This window comes from Ylistrum balloti, unplaced genomic scaffold (genome assembly GCF_031769215.1).
Source record: "Ylistrum balloti isolate Yb309-2 unplaced genomic scaffold, AGI_CSIRO_Ybal_v1 Utg373174, whole genome shotgun sequence".
Classification (NCBI taxonomy): Eukaryota; Metazoa; Mollusca; class Bivalvia; order Pectinida; family Pectinidae; genus Ylistrum; species Ylistrum balloti.
In genome coordinates this window covers 15,615-32,106 of record NW_026783211.1, presented here as the reverse complement: position 1 = coordinate 32,106, position 16,492 = coordinate 15,615, and the positions used below count along the sequence as shown (strand labels likewise).

Sequence of the window (16,492 nt, the reverse complement as noted above, 5' to 3'; positions counted from 1 at the left end):
TCTCAGTATACTATTGTTCCTTTATGAATGATAATGAACAACAGGAATCAGCGGGTTTGCATGCAAATGAAACCTAGGTAAGTCTTACTTGTTCTGTAAATAGAAATGAGTGGCGTATGTATTCGAGGCGTTATACAAATACTTTTTGGGTATTTTGGTGGCCCTAAAAAGGGCCGTTTGAGTTGGTTGGCTGTTCTAGGTAGTCAGTGTTTAACCGCCGAATCCGTACAGGGTACGTCCTTGTCTCTTGAGAGCGTAGACGACATCCATGGCTGTGACAGTCTTCCTCTTGGCATGCTCGGTGTATGTGACGGCATCCCTGATAACATTCTCAAGGAAAACTTTGAGGACACCACGTGTCTCTTCGTAGATCAGACCAGAGATACGTTTGACACCACCTCGGCGAGCCAGACGACGGATTGCAGGCTTGGTGATACCCTGGATGTTATCACGCAACACCTTCCTGTGCCTCTTGGCACCTCCCTTTCCGAGTCCCTTTCCTCCTTTACCTCTTCCAGACATGTTTACAGACTGCTAGCAGTGACTGAAAATGAACCGGTAGCGCAGATCACCCATGCTATATACAAATCTGGAGGCCGTGTGAGAAGACCTCTCCGCTTTTATAAGCGCGGTTTTCATTGGTCGAAAATAACTACACTCTCCTTAGCCGTGTTGTACGGGATAAAGCAGTGTGTACTTAACAGTATTTGTGAATAAAGTGCATACATATATCATGTCCCAAAACATTGTTAATCAATAATCAAATGAGGATGAATTTAACGCTGTAAACCGATACTTACCGTCAACAAATAAAGCATCATAGTGTATATTATTAGGTCTTTTCACCACATGGTGAAAAGACCTATTGTTTTTGTTATGTTTCTTATTCTTATTCTTCTTATTATTATTGTTATTGTTGTTATCATTATTATATTGAATTAGCCAAGTAAATAATTGTGTATAATATCATGCATAACATGAATACATCCAAAATTCATTACGATCTCCAGTACCCAAAGCACGCGACCCACCCAATTTAATATATATTATATATACACATCCCCAAAAAAATAACACTCCGAGAAAAAAAAAATCACCCCCAAAAAATTTTCGCCTCGCTCCGCTCGGCGGGATATGCAAATCAAATCTTTTTTTTGGGTTTTTTTTTTTTTTTTTTTAAACCTAACCCTTTTTTTTTTAAACATTAAACACAACCACAAAAAAAAACAAAACAAAAAACTCAAAATAACCAAAACAAACAAAAACAACAAAACACACAATTACAAACATTAAATACATTCTAAAACAAGCAACACCAATTACAAAAACCAACAAACAACACCAAATTAACACTCAATAGCCAAACCTTGAAAAACATACCCTACCATTTCAAATAATCATCTCATTTTATTACCACAATCCTATCTATTCAAGCATTTATTTCATGCTTGCTAAAAACACCACCGTAATAATCATTTCATAATCATGTCTATTAACAATTCAAATTGCGTATTATCGAGCAATTAATGGCACTTTTTGTGAGATGTGGTGGCCCTGAAAAGGGCCGTTTTGGTATGTGGGCTACAAAGTGTACAGCTTAAGCACGTTCTCCTCGGATACGGCGGGCAAGCTGGATATCCTTGGGCATAATGGTGACACGTTTGGCGTGGATGGCGCACAAGTTGGTGTCCTCGAAAAGTCCAACCAAGTAAGCTTCGCTGGCTTCCTGCAGAGCCATAACAGCAGAGCTCTGGAACCTCAAGTCGGTCTTGAAATCTTGGGCGATTTCACGGACAAGACGCTGGAATGGCAGTTTCCTGATGAGGAGCTCGGTGCTCTTCTGGTACCTACGGATTTCTCGGAGAGCGACTGTTCCAGGCCTGTACCTGTGAGGTTTCTTCACTCCTCCGGTGGCTGGTGCACTCTTACGTGCAGCCTTTGTGGCCAGCTGTTTTCGTGGAGCCTTTCCTCCGGTGGATTTACGAGCGGTCTGCTTTGTACGAGCCATTTCGGTTGTTGTGTTCCTGTCGGAGTTCAACGATAGAATGAGAGAAATCTCCAGTCACCTATTTTTGTCCTCCCCGCTACGCTACAGACGATGGTCGCGATTGGGTAGTGTAATGTGTCAAGTCAATTTTGATTGGTTCGTTCAGACGGTCGTCGACTGGCCGTCAGGCATGTACATTCCGCCAAGTTTCAATCCTACCTAGGTTGTCTTGAAACCGTGTCAAGAAAACATGTCATTTCCTCGATCAATTGTAAAGAACTTGATTACAACTCATCATTGACAATATCTATAAAATGCATAGGGTGACAGTCTGTACATAATTACGCATTTAGTGTCGTAATTAACATTACAGTTCGACATTTCATTTCAGCAAACAAACACAACAAATATAACGGTAAACACACACGTGTACAACAAGATATGAAGTTAAACGTGTGCAACGGTTATTTACATATGTACTCTCTCTCCACATTGCATTGACATGGCTCAAAATCTGAAATACTTCCAATTACTGTGCTTTGTTTCTTTTGTTTACTTGTTTTTTGTGTAACGTCTTACATAAACACGATAAGTGACCTCTCCGCTGTGTTTGTTATCTCTCATTCTTCCAACCCACTGTGTATACATCTATATGTGTGTGGTAAAAATAATAACAATAATAATACTAATAACAATAAGTGTACTTCTGCTACTACTACAACAACAACTACTAGCACTTATGATGATGGTGATAATTATAATATTATTAATAATAATATTAACAACAACAAAGCTGTGATTAGGACAGTGTATATTTCATACGGTGCAGTGTGGAATGATTTAGACATGTACAATTATTAATTTTTTGTTATCAACAGTGTTATAGTGCACCTCGAAGTGTAAGGCGTGTCTGATTTCTTTTTTTTGATTTGATTTGATATGTGATTAGATTATAAAGCATGCGTAAGTTTTCGAGTGCTATCAAACAGGCACTTCTCGAGAAAAGTGGGTGGCCCTGAAAAGGGCCGTTTGTTTTTGGTGTGAAGCTCCAGAAAGGCCGTTTACTTGGCTGGCTTCTGGGTCTTCTTGGGGAGAAGGACGGCCTGGATGTTGGGGAGGACACCTCCCTGTGCAATGGTAACACCAGACAGAAGTTTGTTCACTCCTCGTCGTTTCTGATGGCCAACTGAAGATGACGTGGGATGATCCTGGTCTTCTTGTTGTCTCTGGCAGCGTTTCCTGCCAATTCCAACACCTCAGCTGCCAAGTATTCGAGGACAGCGGCCAGGTAGACTGGGGCACCGGCACATTCTCTCGGCATAGTTTCCTTTACGGAGCAGACGGTGGATACGTCCGACAGGGAATTGAAGCCCTGCACGGGATCAATCGGCTCTTTGCCTTTCCCTTACTGACTTTTCCTCCCTTTCCACGTCCAGTGACATCTTAGATCTGCTATCTCGTTACCTAAAATGTCGACATGAGATAGTCCACTGTCAATTTTAGTGTTAAGCAGAATGAGAGGTCGATCATATAATGCCACATCATGAAGCGTTATATACCCCAAGGTTGTAGGATCGAAATTGCAACGAGCGTAAAGTTGGTGGGTGTTTTCAGTGAGCGTGTAAGGTTATTTGATTTGCCATTACAGTTCAGCTGTGTAGATCCTACCTGAGAGGGCGGTATCGTTATATATACCTATCCCTACTCTATCATTGGTTGGATTTTTAGAGCCATCGGTATAAAATTTAACGAAGTTGAAATATTTCTTATCTATCAACTCTAATGCTAGGTGTTTTGCGCCTATCGGGTCGTGGTGTTTATCTAACGTCTTATGCAGTAATAGCGATACGTTTGGTGATGTTTTTAACCACGGGACTTGGAAATCTTGTTTGCGGGAGATCTTGACACCTTCTAAACCATATTTCTGTTTTAATCTAAGTATTTCTGAAGGATAGGGAGCCCTGATGTTGGTAACAGGTATTTCACTATTTTGTATTGCTTTGTTTAGTAAGAACCTATCCCCATGATTTTGGGTTCTAGCCCAGTATTTTAGAGTAAGGTTTTCTCGCCTAAGTGTTAATGTTGTTTCGCCGGCCTCTGCTAGTAAACTATTGCTGTTGGTGTTTTTGATGGCCCTTAGCGCTACCCTTAAGGCTGTGTGTTGTATTACATCTAGATGTTTTAATACTGTGTCACTAGCTATATTATATACCTGGCACCCGTAATCTAACCTTGATCTAACTAAGGCCTTATATAACATTAATTGAGTTGTTTTATTGGCGCCAAATTTACAACCAGAAATATACCTCATGGTGTTAATTGCCTTTTGGCATGATTCCTTTACATATTGAATATGTTTACTCCATGTGAGTTTGTGATCGATTATCATGCCTAAATACCTAACTTGTTTTTCAAATTTTAATTTGGTCTGGCCTAGGTATAGTTCTGGTAGTGTTCTACTTCTAGAGAAATACATTGCTACAGTTTTTTGTTTAGATGGTTTAAAACCCCACTTATTGGCCCACTCATTAATTGCTGTAAGATTTTTTTGGATATGTTTGGTTAGATATCTAATGTTTTTTCCTGTACTCCAGATACACCCATCATCTGCAAATTGCGCTAACTTGGTGTTGTTGTTTAGCGTATCTGACAGTGTGTTGATGTAAATATTAAAGAGTGTTGGAGAAATAACGCTGCCTTGTGCTACACCGTTGTCTAGTTCAAGTTGATCCGAAAGAGTGTTATGGATCCTAACTTGAATTTTACGGTTTTTAAGGAAACTGTTGACGAATTTGAAGATGTTACCAGTTATGCCGAATTTTTTTAGTGAGACCAGAAGTCCGTCATGCCAAATGAGATCATAAGCTTTTTCCAGATCTAAGAAGACAGCTAGAGTGTTTTGTTTGAGGTTAAAACCTTTTTTTTATCTCTGAAGTGAGTCGTAGTAGTGGGTCTAATGTCGATCTACCCTTACGGAATCCGCTCTGTTCCTCGTTTATGATACCTGATCTTTCTAATGAGTGTACTAGCCTATTGTTTACCATAGTTTCCATGACCTTACACAGGTGTGAGGTTAGAGCTATGGGCCTATATGATGCAGGTTCTTGTGGATTTTTACCTGGTTTTAGTATAGGTATAACAATGGCATTTTTCCAAGATTCAGGTATTATACCTGTGTCCCATATGTGGTTGTAAAAAAGGAGTATGATGTCTGTGATGTTGTCCGGACAGTGTTTGAGTATGTTGTATGAAATATTATCATCGCCCGGGGACGTGTTTCTCTTGTTCTGTAGTGCTTGTTTGTATTCTGTGATTGTGAATGGGCAGTTGAGATCACCGGTGTTAGGGCCTGGGTCTTTGATTTCATTATCAATGGTGACTTGATTGTGAACTTTATTTAGTTTGAATTCAGGGGTCAAATTATCATTACTACTAGCCTTTTGATATTGTTTAGCTAGAGTATCTGCCTTTTCCTTATCGGTAATGTTGTTCTTACCTAGTATAGGGATTTCTGATCTACTTATTCCCTGTATAGCTTTGACCTTTGACCAAACGTTTTTCAAATTAGTTTTGTTATTTAAAGATGTACAAAACTCTTGCCAATGATTGTTTTTGGCGTTTTGAATGATGTTATTGAAGTTTGTTTTGCATCTTGTGTACTCTGTTTTTAATAGTTCACTATTTTTATTTGCCCTCCATTTCCTTTCGCTATTCTTTTTGAGTTTTTTGGCTAACCTACACTCATCGTTCCACCATGGATTGTTTTTCCTCGTTTTGGGTTTGCCTGAGGTTTTAGGGATAGATGTTGACGCTATATCTAAAATAACCCTAGTTAAATTTGCATTAAAGACGTCAACATCTTGATCGAAAATTTCCTCATGTTGGATTGTTTCTGCTAAAATTTTGAATTGGTCCCAATTGGCCTTATTAAAAACCCATCGTGGTGTGTATTGAATTGTATTGACATGGGGTTTAAAATCAAACTGTGTCAAAATTGGGTAATGGTCGGAACCTAGAGTGCTATCGAGGGTGTTCCAGTAGCTACATTTACTAGCTAAGTTTGGAGATGCTAGGGTGATATCTAGATGGGATTCTATACCCCGTGCTACATCTATTCTAGTAGGGTTACCCTCATTTAGTATGGTTAGACCAGTCTCATCTGCCCATTTGTGTATTGTTTCTCCCCGGGAATTGTTTTTGTTACTTCCCCACAATGTATGATGTCCATTAAAATCCCCGGTTACAATGATGTTATCTGTGTCGATATTTTCTATCAGATTCACCAGGGAATTAAATGGAATTGGTTTTTTGGGGGAGAGGTATATATTGAGTATGACTGTTTTGTTTGTTTTGTTGTGTAGTTCTATTCCTAGAGCCACAATATCTTGGTCTTTGATTTCATACTCTTTGTATGCAATTCCGCATTTTATATATATTGCCAAACCTTGGTCCGAATCGTACCTAAATGGTGGATTGTAACCATTAATTTTGAAACTTTTGTGTTTAGGTTTAAGCATTGTTTCCTGAATACATAAAATATCGGGAGCATTTTCGTTCAGAAATGATTTTAATTCTGAAATTTTCGGCTTAAGGCCTCCTGCATTCCAATGCATGACAGTAAGGCCTGACTGGTCATTTAATATACCCGCGAAAGAAAATGGGTATTTATATTAAATTTATGTTGCTTGTGGCTCTAGTAAAGCTGTCGTTTGCTATTTCCAGGTCTCGGCTGATTGGCGGTGTGTTTTGCCCGTGATCTGGTGTTAGGGCGTGTCGGTGTTGTTTGTTTGTTTTTTGGTGTTGTTTTATTGTTTGTTTGTGTCCTACGTCTACCCAATCCAGTAGGAGAGCGAGGTGTGGGAGGTTTGGACAGAAACGAGTCGTCTAACTCTCCAGAACTATCCAGAAGGTGTATTGTTTGTTGTGTAGGAGTGTTTTTGGTTTGTGTGGTTGTTATTAAGGTTTGGGGTGTTGTTTGTGTTGAGAAAAGTGTAGGTGATGTTGTTGGTGTGGACTGTGTTGGTTTTGGCTGTGTTGGTGAGGTTTGTGTGGGTGTTGTTTGTGTCAGTTTATTTATGGGTGTGACTTGAGGTGCCGGGAACCCGTTTTGTTTGTTTATTAGGGCCCTGACTTTTTGTAGTGCTTGTCTGTCTGTGAGTGTTTGATCACGTGCTAACAGGACAATATTGCCGAGTAGCTCTGTGGTGACTAATACTCCGTGTTGTGTAGGTGTTATTTGTGAGTTAATGGTTGTAGTAGTGTTGGTGTGTTTGTTTGTGTTATTTTGCGGAGTGTTGTTTTGTACGACTGCCGAGTACAGTCGATTTGTTGTAGTTTTGTTGTAGGTGATTTGGGTTGTTGAGCACTGGGAATATTTTGGTTTTGTATGCTTTGTAGTAGGTTTTTGTTGTTTGCGTGGTACGTTGAATTTTGTTACTGGATATGTGATTTTGTTAAATTTGATTTCTTTAGGTAGAGTGTTTGAGTGAAATTCCAGTAGGATGGATGTAGTAGGTTGTTTGTCTTTGTTGTGCATCCTACTGGCTGTCTTGACATTGTTTATTTTGTTTAATGATGTTAATGACGTGTTGAGGGGGATCCGATAGATGACCCCCTTTGTTGTTGTGCGAGTCATTTTTTGTTTGCGTCTAGGTGGGGAGTTTGTATATGGCCGTTTAGATAGCCGTGTTGTACATGGTGTACCATCTATACATGCGATTTTCATCGCCTTTGTTATGCACATCGCTGTGGCGCAGAGAACTAATATGATACCTGATGGTAGCATCTTGACGTCCCTGACGTCACTGGTTACCCCTGTGTATTGGGATATGTCCCCGCGAACACGTCCCGCATGTAGTGGTTTTTTATCCCTAGGGGTCAGTATAACTACGGCGGGTTTGTTTGTGGTTGGGCCAGCCATGTTGTGTTTGTAGTTAGTTGACAGAGGGAAAAGGGTGAGAGGAATTCCTGTGGGGAGATCCTAATTAGTCTAGAATAAAAGGTCTGGTGTGTTACCTGGAGACGGAGCGACAGAGACCTTGATTGAGATAATATACATATCAAGCGTGAAAGTAGTGGTCTGGATAGCAGAGGTTGTGTAGTCAGGTGTGAAAGTGTGATATCTGGCCACGGAAAGACAATGGACAGGAACCAGATACAGTTTTTCTTTTGTTTTTGGGGTTGGGATGGCACTTTATAAGGCCGTCTTAAAAATGGTCCGAAATGAATAGCCCGATAAGAAAATAGATAAAATAAAGGTTATATGTATCAGAGATATATAAAATATGAAATATTTTCTACAGAATTATAACTCTACCTAATACTGTTTGGACCTTCCTATTGTATTTGATATATAGCTGAATCTAGTTATAACTATAGTATCACTATAAAACTCCTTAAACAAGGTATCTAAATAATAAATTATACAGACCAGGATACTATTTATTATCAGTTCCCGACGCTAAAATACGAGATAGCGACTAAATGATTAATAAGAAATCTTGAAAAGTACTTATCCTTCTGATGGATTTCTCGGGAACTCTGTTGTCTAATTAATCCTCGGTCTGCCGATAGAATTAACACATCAAAAAAAGAAAGAAAAAAAAAAAGTCCACAGGAATTACACAATATATTCCAGAAGAATATATGGAATATATATATATAGAAAAGACTGTTGGTGAATGATGTAACCTAACACTATATCGTTGATGACAGGTAACAAAGGTACTCTAAGCCTGTAGGTAGGTGTCGACAGCTCGGGGGTCAGTGGTATTTTCTGTATGCCTATGCCCCGCCCGTCCTCGCTCAGCCGTTTAAGCGCTTTTTGCTGCACCTCGCCGAGGACACCTAACGGCGCGTTAGCCTGTCTGTGTGGAAAACAAGTAATTTGTGTTTCCTTGGTGTGAATAAACGTTGTTTATAGCTCTAAATTATTGGAGAAAATTAGTGATATATACACCTATTTGCTAACGGATAGATAGGCAAACGAATGGTGTTTTCAAAATTTAAATCGGTTTCGTAATGAGTGAGCTACATGACATTTTCCTATAATTTTGTCAGTGCGGTTTCACTATTAGTTGAATAGAATTGTTCTAAATTCGTAATATATGCGTTATTTTCATAAACACACTATTTACTTAGTTTCTTAATATATACATGTTCATTGTATATATGGTAATAAATGGTATTTGTGAATAATTTAGATTTAGAATGGGTAAATATCATAGACATGGAAGCACATTTATCGAATTCCTGCTATACTTAATCTCAATCCATAGTCTCCACCATTTTCGATTCGATTATCGCATTTAATTGCTAACAAATATCACATTCTAAGTATGGAATATGTTTTTTGGGGGTTTTTTTCCCTCCCAATTCATACGTCATCGTATCCACATGTGTGTTGTGCTGTATTGTATGTGTGATCATATATATACGTGTACACATGTGTACTTGACTCGACTCTACGCAAACATGTATTAATTCTGTGTTGTCTAGATATCGAACTCGAAAATAAAGAAATGGTGTGTATGTATGGGGGTGTGTTTGTGGGTGTGGGTGTGCGCGCGCTAGTAACAGTCACAGGTGAGAGGGGAAAAAAGGAAAAAAAAAACACATGCACACACTCACACACAAAACAAAACAAAACCACACAAATAGGAGAATCGGATTTCATATTTTTAAAAAATAAAACTGCCGTGGTTGGAGCCCCCGGACTCAGCCTTTCGCAATAAATGTGTTTGGCTCACACATCCATTTTATACATTCTGGGTTAAATTTATACTTTAGAAATTTGAGTCAGAACAACTTTATATTCAGGATAATTCTCTATCGTATAGACGACGACGATACTTACCTTTGATCGTGCACTATACACATACGTACACAGGTATACACGACAACGTACCCACGTGCACGGACAGTGAAAACGACTCCTGCAACTGGGTAAACTGAAATATGTGGAAATTGGAATAATACCACCTGTTTCAACTATTTTGAAAAAAAAATGTATAGCGGAAATTGTCTCGATTTCAGAGTATGATTTTGAAGTGTTTTCACTAGTTTCCACATAAACATTACTATTATTTCATATATGAAATGATTGTTGGTTGAAAGTGGCAATTTTTAGCGTTAGTCGGTACACTACATTTGTGTATTTGAATTCAGATTGTACATGCGTAGTATTAAGAAATAAACCGATACCGTGTCAGCTTATAGGTGTATTAACTGTTGGTTTAACGTGTATATTATTGAAATTCATTCACCTAATCATAAATGGGCGGGGCCGGGCGTGAGTGTGTACTTGTCGGGTGGGAGACGGGGGACGGGGCGGCGACTTAGAAGTTGTAGCAGGTATCAATTGTTTATAACAAAAAAGTGTGTGATGTGAAGTAGTCCTGTGGGGTTGGGTGGGAAGGTGGATTTTCCTTTACTTTCGGGTAGGTGGGTGTATTTGGAGGGTGGGGGTGGGGAAGGGTGTTGTTGGTTTGTTCGTTGGTCAATTATAAGAAGTTAGGATTAGTGCGTTTTGCGTATTTTTCGAGGCGTAATTGGATGATTTTCGTGACATGTGGGTAGTCCTAAAAAGGACTGTTTACGTGTCGTTCGGACGGTGTAAGATATACATCTTATTTTTTTGCAGCCTTGGCTTTCTTAGGCTTGTCTGTCTTAGCTTTCTTCGGAGACTTGATAGCCTTTTTCTTAGGGGTCTTGGGCTTGGTAGTTTTCTTGGATGGTTTCTTCTCCGTGGTTTTCTTGGTAGCTGCTTTCTTGGGTGTCTTTGCCTTTGGTTTCTTAGCCGTCGCCGACGTAGTCGCTTTCTTCGCCGCCGGTTTCTTAGGTTTTGCTGCTTTCGGCTTAACCACTTTCTTAGCGGCTGGTTTTTTGGCGGGTTTAGGTTTCTCTCCGAGCTTGAATGATCCAGCAGCTCCGGTTCCTTTCGACTGTTTCAGGGCTCCTTTCTTCACGCCGTTCCGGAGGGCGATCTTCAGGTGTGCGTTGATAGCCTTAGCGTCGGATCCCACTTTGAAGTTAGCCATGATGTATTTCAGTATTGCCTGACGGGACGAGCCTCCACGTTCCTTCAGACTTCCCACTGCAGTGGCCACCATGTCGCTGTACTTTGGATGAGCTGCCGGGGTCTTTGGCTTCTTCACTGCTTTCTTCACTGGAGTCTTCTCTGCCATCTTCGGATTCGTCTGGATGTGATTGTTCGAGAACTGCGCTAGTCAGTGCTAGGTAAGCTGTATGCCCCGCCCGTCCTCGCTCAGCCGTTTAAGCGCTTTTTGCTGCACCTCGCCGAGGACACCTAACGGCGCGTTAGCCTGTCTGTGTGGAAAACAAGTAATTTGTGTTTCCTTGGTGTGAATAAACGTTGTTTATAGCTCTAAATTATTGGAGAAAATTAGTGATATATACACCTATTTGCTAACGGATAGATAGGCAAACGAATGGTGTTTTCAAAATTTAAATCGGTTTCGTAATGAGTGAGCTACATGACATTTTCCTATAATTTTGTCAGTGCGGTTTCACTATTAGTTGAATAGAATTGTTCTAAATTCGTAATATATGCGTTATTTTCATAAACACACTATTTACTTAGTTTCTTAATATATACATGTTCATTGTATATATGGTAATAAATGGTATTTGTGAATAATTTAGATTTAGAATGGGTAAATATCATAGACATGGAAGCACATTTATCGAATTCCTGCTATACTTAATCTCAATCCATAGTCTCCACCATTTTCGATTCGATTATCGCATTTAATTGCTAACAAATATCACATTCTAAGTATGGAATATGTTTTTTGGGGGTTTTTTTCCCTCCCAATTCATACGTCATCGTATCCACATGTGTGTTGTGCTGTATTGTATGTGTGATCATATATATACGTGTACACATGTGTACTTGACTCGACTCTACGCAAACATGTATTAATTCTGTGTTGTCTAGATATCGAACTCGAAAATAAAGAAATGGTGTGTATGTATGGGGGTGTGTTTGTGGGTGTGGGTGTGCGCGCGCTAGTAACAGTCACAGGTGAGAGGGGAAAAAAGGAAAAAAAAAACACATGCACACACTCACACACAAAACAAAACAAAACCACACAAATAGGAGAATCGGATTTCATATTTTTAAAAAATAAAACTGCCGTGGTTGGAGCCCCCGGACTCAGCCTTTCGCAATAAATGTGTTTGGCTCACACATCCATTTTATACATTCTGGGTTAAATTTATACTTTAGAAATTTGAGTCAGAACAACTTTATATTCAGGATAATTCTCTATCGTATAGACGACGACGATACTTACCTTTGATCGTGCACTATACACATACGTACACAGGTATACACGACAACGTACCCACGTGCACGGACAGTGAAAACGACTCCTGCAACTGGGTAAACTGAAATATGTGGAAATTGGAATAATACCACCTGTTTCAACTATTTTGAAAAAAAAATGTATAGCGGAAATTGTCTCGATTTCAGAGTATGATTTTGAAGTGTTTTCACTAGTTTCCACATAAACATTACTATTATTTCATATATGAAATGATTGTTGGTTGAAAGTGGCAATTTTTAGCGTTAGTCGGTACACTACATTTGTGTATTTGAATTCAGATTGTACATGCGTAGTATTAAGAAATAAACCGATACCGTGTCAGCTTATAGGTGTATTAACTGTTGGTTTAACGTGTATATTATTGAAATTCATTCACCTAATCATAAATGGGCGGGGCCGGGCGTGAGTGTGTACTTGTCGGGTGGGAGACGGGGGACGGGGCGGCGACTTAGAAGTTGTAGCAGGTATCAATTGTTTATAACAAAAAAGTGTGTGATGTGAAGTAGTCCTGTGGGGTTGGGTGGGAAGGTGGATTTTCCTTTACTTTCGGGTAGGTGGGTGTATTTGGAGGGTGGGGGTGGGGAAGGGTGTTGTTGGTTTGTTCGTTGGTCAATTATAAGAAGTTAGGATTAGTGCGTTTTGCGTATTTTTCGAGGCGTAATTGGATGATTTTCGTGACATGTGGGTAGTCCTAAAAAGGACTGTTTACGTGTCGTTCGGACGGTGTAAGATATACATCTTATTTTTTTGCAGCCTTGGCTTTCTTAGGCTTGTCTGTCTTAGCTTTCTTCGGAGACTTGATAGCCTTTTTCTTAGGGGTCTTGGGCTTGGTAGTTTTCTTGGATGGTTTCTTCTCCGTGGTTTTCTTGGTAGCTGCTTTCTTGGGTGTCTTTGCCTTTGGTTTCTTAGCCGTCGCCGACGTAGTCGCTTTCTTCGCCGCCGGTTTCTTAGGTTTTGCTGCTTTCGGCTTAACCACTTTCTTAGCGGCTGGTTTTTTGGCGGGTTTAGGTTTCTCTCCGAGCTTGAATGATCCAGCAGCTCCGGTTCCTTTCGACTGTTTCAGGGCTCCTTTCTTCACGCCGTTCCGGAGGGCGATCTTCAGGTGTGCGTTGATAGCCTTAGCGTCGGATCCCACTTTGAAGTTAGCCATGATGTATTTCAGTATTGCCTGACGGGACGAGCCTCCACGTTCCTTCAGACTTCCCACTGCAGTGGCCACCATGTCGCTGTACTTTGGATGAGCTGCCGGGGTCTTTGGCTTCTTCACTGCTTTCTTCACTGGAGTCTTCTCTGCCATCTTCGGATTCGTCTGGATGTGATTGTTCGAGAACTGCGCTAGTCAGTGCTAGGTAAGCTGTATGCCCCGCCCGTCCTCGCTCAGCCGTTTAAGCGCTTTTTGCTGCACCTCGCCGAGGACACCTAACGGCGCGTTAGCCTGTCTGTGTGGAAAACAAGTAATTTGTGTTTCCTTGGTGTGAATAAACGTTGTTTATAGCTCTAAATTATTGGAGAAAATTAGTGATATATACACCTATTTGCTAACGGATAGATAGGCAAACGAATGGTGTTTTCAAAATTTAAATCGGTTTCGTAATGAGTGAGCTACATGACATTTTCCTATAATTTTGTCAGTGCGGTTTCACTATTAGTTGAATAGAATTGTTCTAAATTCGTAATATATGCGTTATTTTCATAAACACACTATTTACTTAGTTTCTTAATATATACATGTTCATTGTATATATGGTAATAAATGGTATTTGTGAATAATTTAGATTTAGAATGGGTAAATATCATAGACATGGAAGCACATTTATCGAATTCCTGCTATACTTAATCTCAATCCATAGTCTCCACCATTTTCGATTCGATTATCGCATTTAATTGCTAACAAATATCACATTCTAAGTATGGAATATGTTTTTTGGGGGTTTTTTTCCCTCCCAATTCATACGTCATCGTATCCACATGTGTGTTGTGCTGTATTGTATGTGTGATCATATATATACGTGTACACATGTGTACTTGACTCGACTCTACGCAAACATGTATTAATTCTGTGTTGTCTAGATATCGAACTCGAAAATAAAGAAATGGTGTGTATGTATGGGGGTGTGTTTGTGGGTGTGGGTGTGCGCGCGCTAGTAACAGTCACAGGTGAGAGGGGAAAAAAGGAAAAAAAAAACACATGCACACACTCACACACAAAACAAAACAAAACCACACAAATAGGAGAATCGGATTTCATATTTTTAAAAAATAAAACTGCCGTGGTTGGAGCCCCCGGACTCAGCCTTTCGCAATAAATGTGTTTGGCTCACACATCCATTTTATACATTCTGGGTTAAATTTATACTTTAGAAATTTGAGTCAGAACAACTTTATATTCAGGATAATTCTCTATCGTATAGACGACGACGATACTTACCTTTGATCGTGCACTATACACATACGTACACAGGTATACACGACAACGTACCCACGTGCACGGACAGTGAAAACGACTCCTGCAACTGGGTAAACTGAAATATGTGGAAATTGGAATAATACCACCTGTTTCAACTATTTTGAAAAAAAAATGTATAGCGGAAATTGTCTCGATTTCAGAGTATGATTTTGAAGTGTTTTCACTAGTTTCCACATAAACATTACTATTATTTCATATATGAAATGATTGTTGGTTGAAAGTGGCAATTTTTAGCGTTAGTCGGTACACTACATTTGTGTATTTGAATTCAGATTGTACATGCGTAGTATTAAGAAATAAACCGATACCGTGTCAGCTTATAGGTGTATTAACTGTTGGTTTAACGTGTATATTATTGAAATTCATTCACCTAATCATAAATGGGCGGGGCCGGGCGTGAGTGTGTACTTGTCGGGTGGGAGACGGGGGACGGGGCGGCGACTTAGAAGTTGTAGCAGGTATCAATTGTTTATAACAAAAAAGTGTGTGATGTGAAGTAGTCCTGTGGGGTTGGGTGGGAAGGTGGATTTTCCTTTACTTTCGGGTAGGTGGGTGTATTTGGAGGGTGGGGGTGGGGAAGGGTGTTGTTGGTTTGTTCGTTGGTCAATTATAAGAAGTTAGGATTAGTGCGTTTTGCGTATTTTTCGAGGCGTAATTGGATGATTTTCGTGACATGTGGGTAGTCCTAAAAAGGACTGTTTACGTGTCGTTCGGACGGTGTAAGATATACATCTTATTTTTTTGCAGCCTTGGCTTTCTTAGGCTTGTCTGTCTTAGCTTTCTTCGGAGACTTGATAGCCTTTTTCTTAGGGGTCTTGGGCTTGGTAGTTTTCTTGGATGGTTTCTTCTCCGTGGTTTTCTTGGTAGCTGCTTTCTTGGGTGTCTTTGCCTTTGGTTTCTTAGCCGTCGCCGACGTAGTCGCTTTCTTCGCCGCCGGTTTCTTAGGTTTTGCTGCTTTCGGCTTAACCACTTTCTTAGCGGCTGGTTTTTTGGCGGGTTTAGGTTTCTCTCCGAGCTTGAATGATCCAGCAGCTCCGGTTCCTTTCGACTGTTTCAGGGCTCCTTTCTTCACGCCGTTCCGGAGGGCGATCTTCAGGTGTGCGTTGATAGCCTTAGCGTCGGATCCCACTTTGAAGTTAGCCATGATGTATTTCAGTATTGCCTGACGGGACGAGCCTCCACGTTCCTTCAGACTTCCCACTGCAGTGGCCACCATGTCGCTGTACTTTGGATGAGCTGCCGGGGTCTTTGGCTTCTTCACTGCTTTCTTCACTGGAGTCTTCTCTGCCATCTTCGGATTCGTCTGGATGTGATTGTTCGAGAACTGCGCTAGTCAGTGCTAGGTAAGCTGTATGCCCCGCCCGTCCTCGCTCAGCCGTTTAAGCGCTTTTTGCTGCACCTCGCCGAGGACACCTAACGGCGCGTTAGCCTGTCTGTGTGGAAAACAAGTAATTTGTGTTTCCTTGGTGTGAATAAACGTTGTTTATAGCTCTAAATTATTGGAGAAAATTAGTGATATATACACCTATTTGCTAACGGATAGATAGGCAAACGAATGGTGTTTTCAAAATTTAAATCGGTTTCGTAATGAGTGAGCTACATGACATTTTCCTATAATTTTGTCAGTGCGGTTTCACTATTAGTTGAATAGAATTGTTCTAAATTCGTAATATATGCGTTATTTTCATA

General features: G+C 40.2%; 4 protein-coding genes across 4 annotated transcripts; all 4 read right to left on the bottom strand.

Moving 5' to 3' along the window:
- Positions 1-210: 210 nt before the first annotated feature.
- On the bottom strand, positions 211-522 carry LOC132564898 (histone H4). Its single transcript, XM_060229512.1, has one exon. It carries the CDS (start codon positions 520-522, stop codon positions 211-213), a length of 312 nt encoding a protein of 103 aa, XP_060085495.1.
- Positions 523-1,597: 1,075 nt separating this feature from the next.
- Positions 1,598-11,160, bottom strand: LOC132564925 (histone H3-like). The gene is made up of 2 exons (XM_060229537.1): positions 10,660-11,160; positions 1,598-1,936 (listed from the first exon to the last, which is right to left on the bottom strand). The coding sequence occupies exons 1-2, from the start codon at positions 11,095-11,097 to the stop codon at positions 1,598-1,600; spliced, it is 777 nt and encodes a 258-aa protein (XP_060085520.1). The 5' UTR covers positions 11,098-11,160.
- A 1,915-nt stretch (positions 11,161-13,075) lies between these two features.
- LOC132564923 (histone H1-delta-like) lies at positions 13,076-13,621 on the bottom strand. The gene has a single exon (XM_060229535.1). It carries the CDS (start codon positions 13,556-13,558, stop codon positions 13,076-13,078), a length of 483 nt encoding a protein of 160 aa, XP_060085518.1. The 5' UTR covers positions 13,559-13,621.
- Positions 13,622-15,536: 1,915 nt separating this feature from the next.
- On the bottom strand, positions 15,537-16,082 carry LOC132564919 (histone H1-delta-like). Its single transcript, XM_060229531.1, has one exon. The coding sequence runs from the start codon at positions 16,017-16,019 to the stop codon at positions 15,537-15,539; it is 483 nt and encodes a 160-aa protein (XP_060085514.1). The 5' UTR covers positions 16,020-16,082.
- Positions 16,083-16,492: the final 410 nt, after the last annotated feature.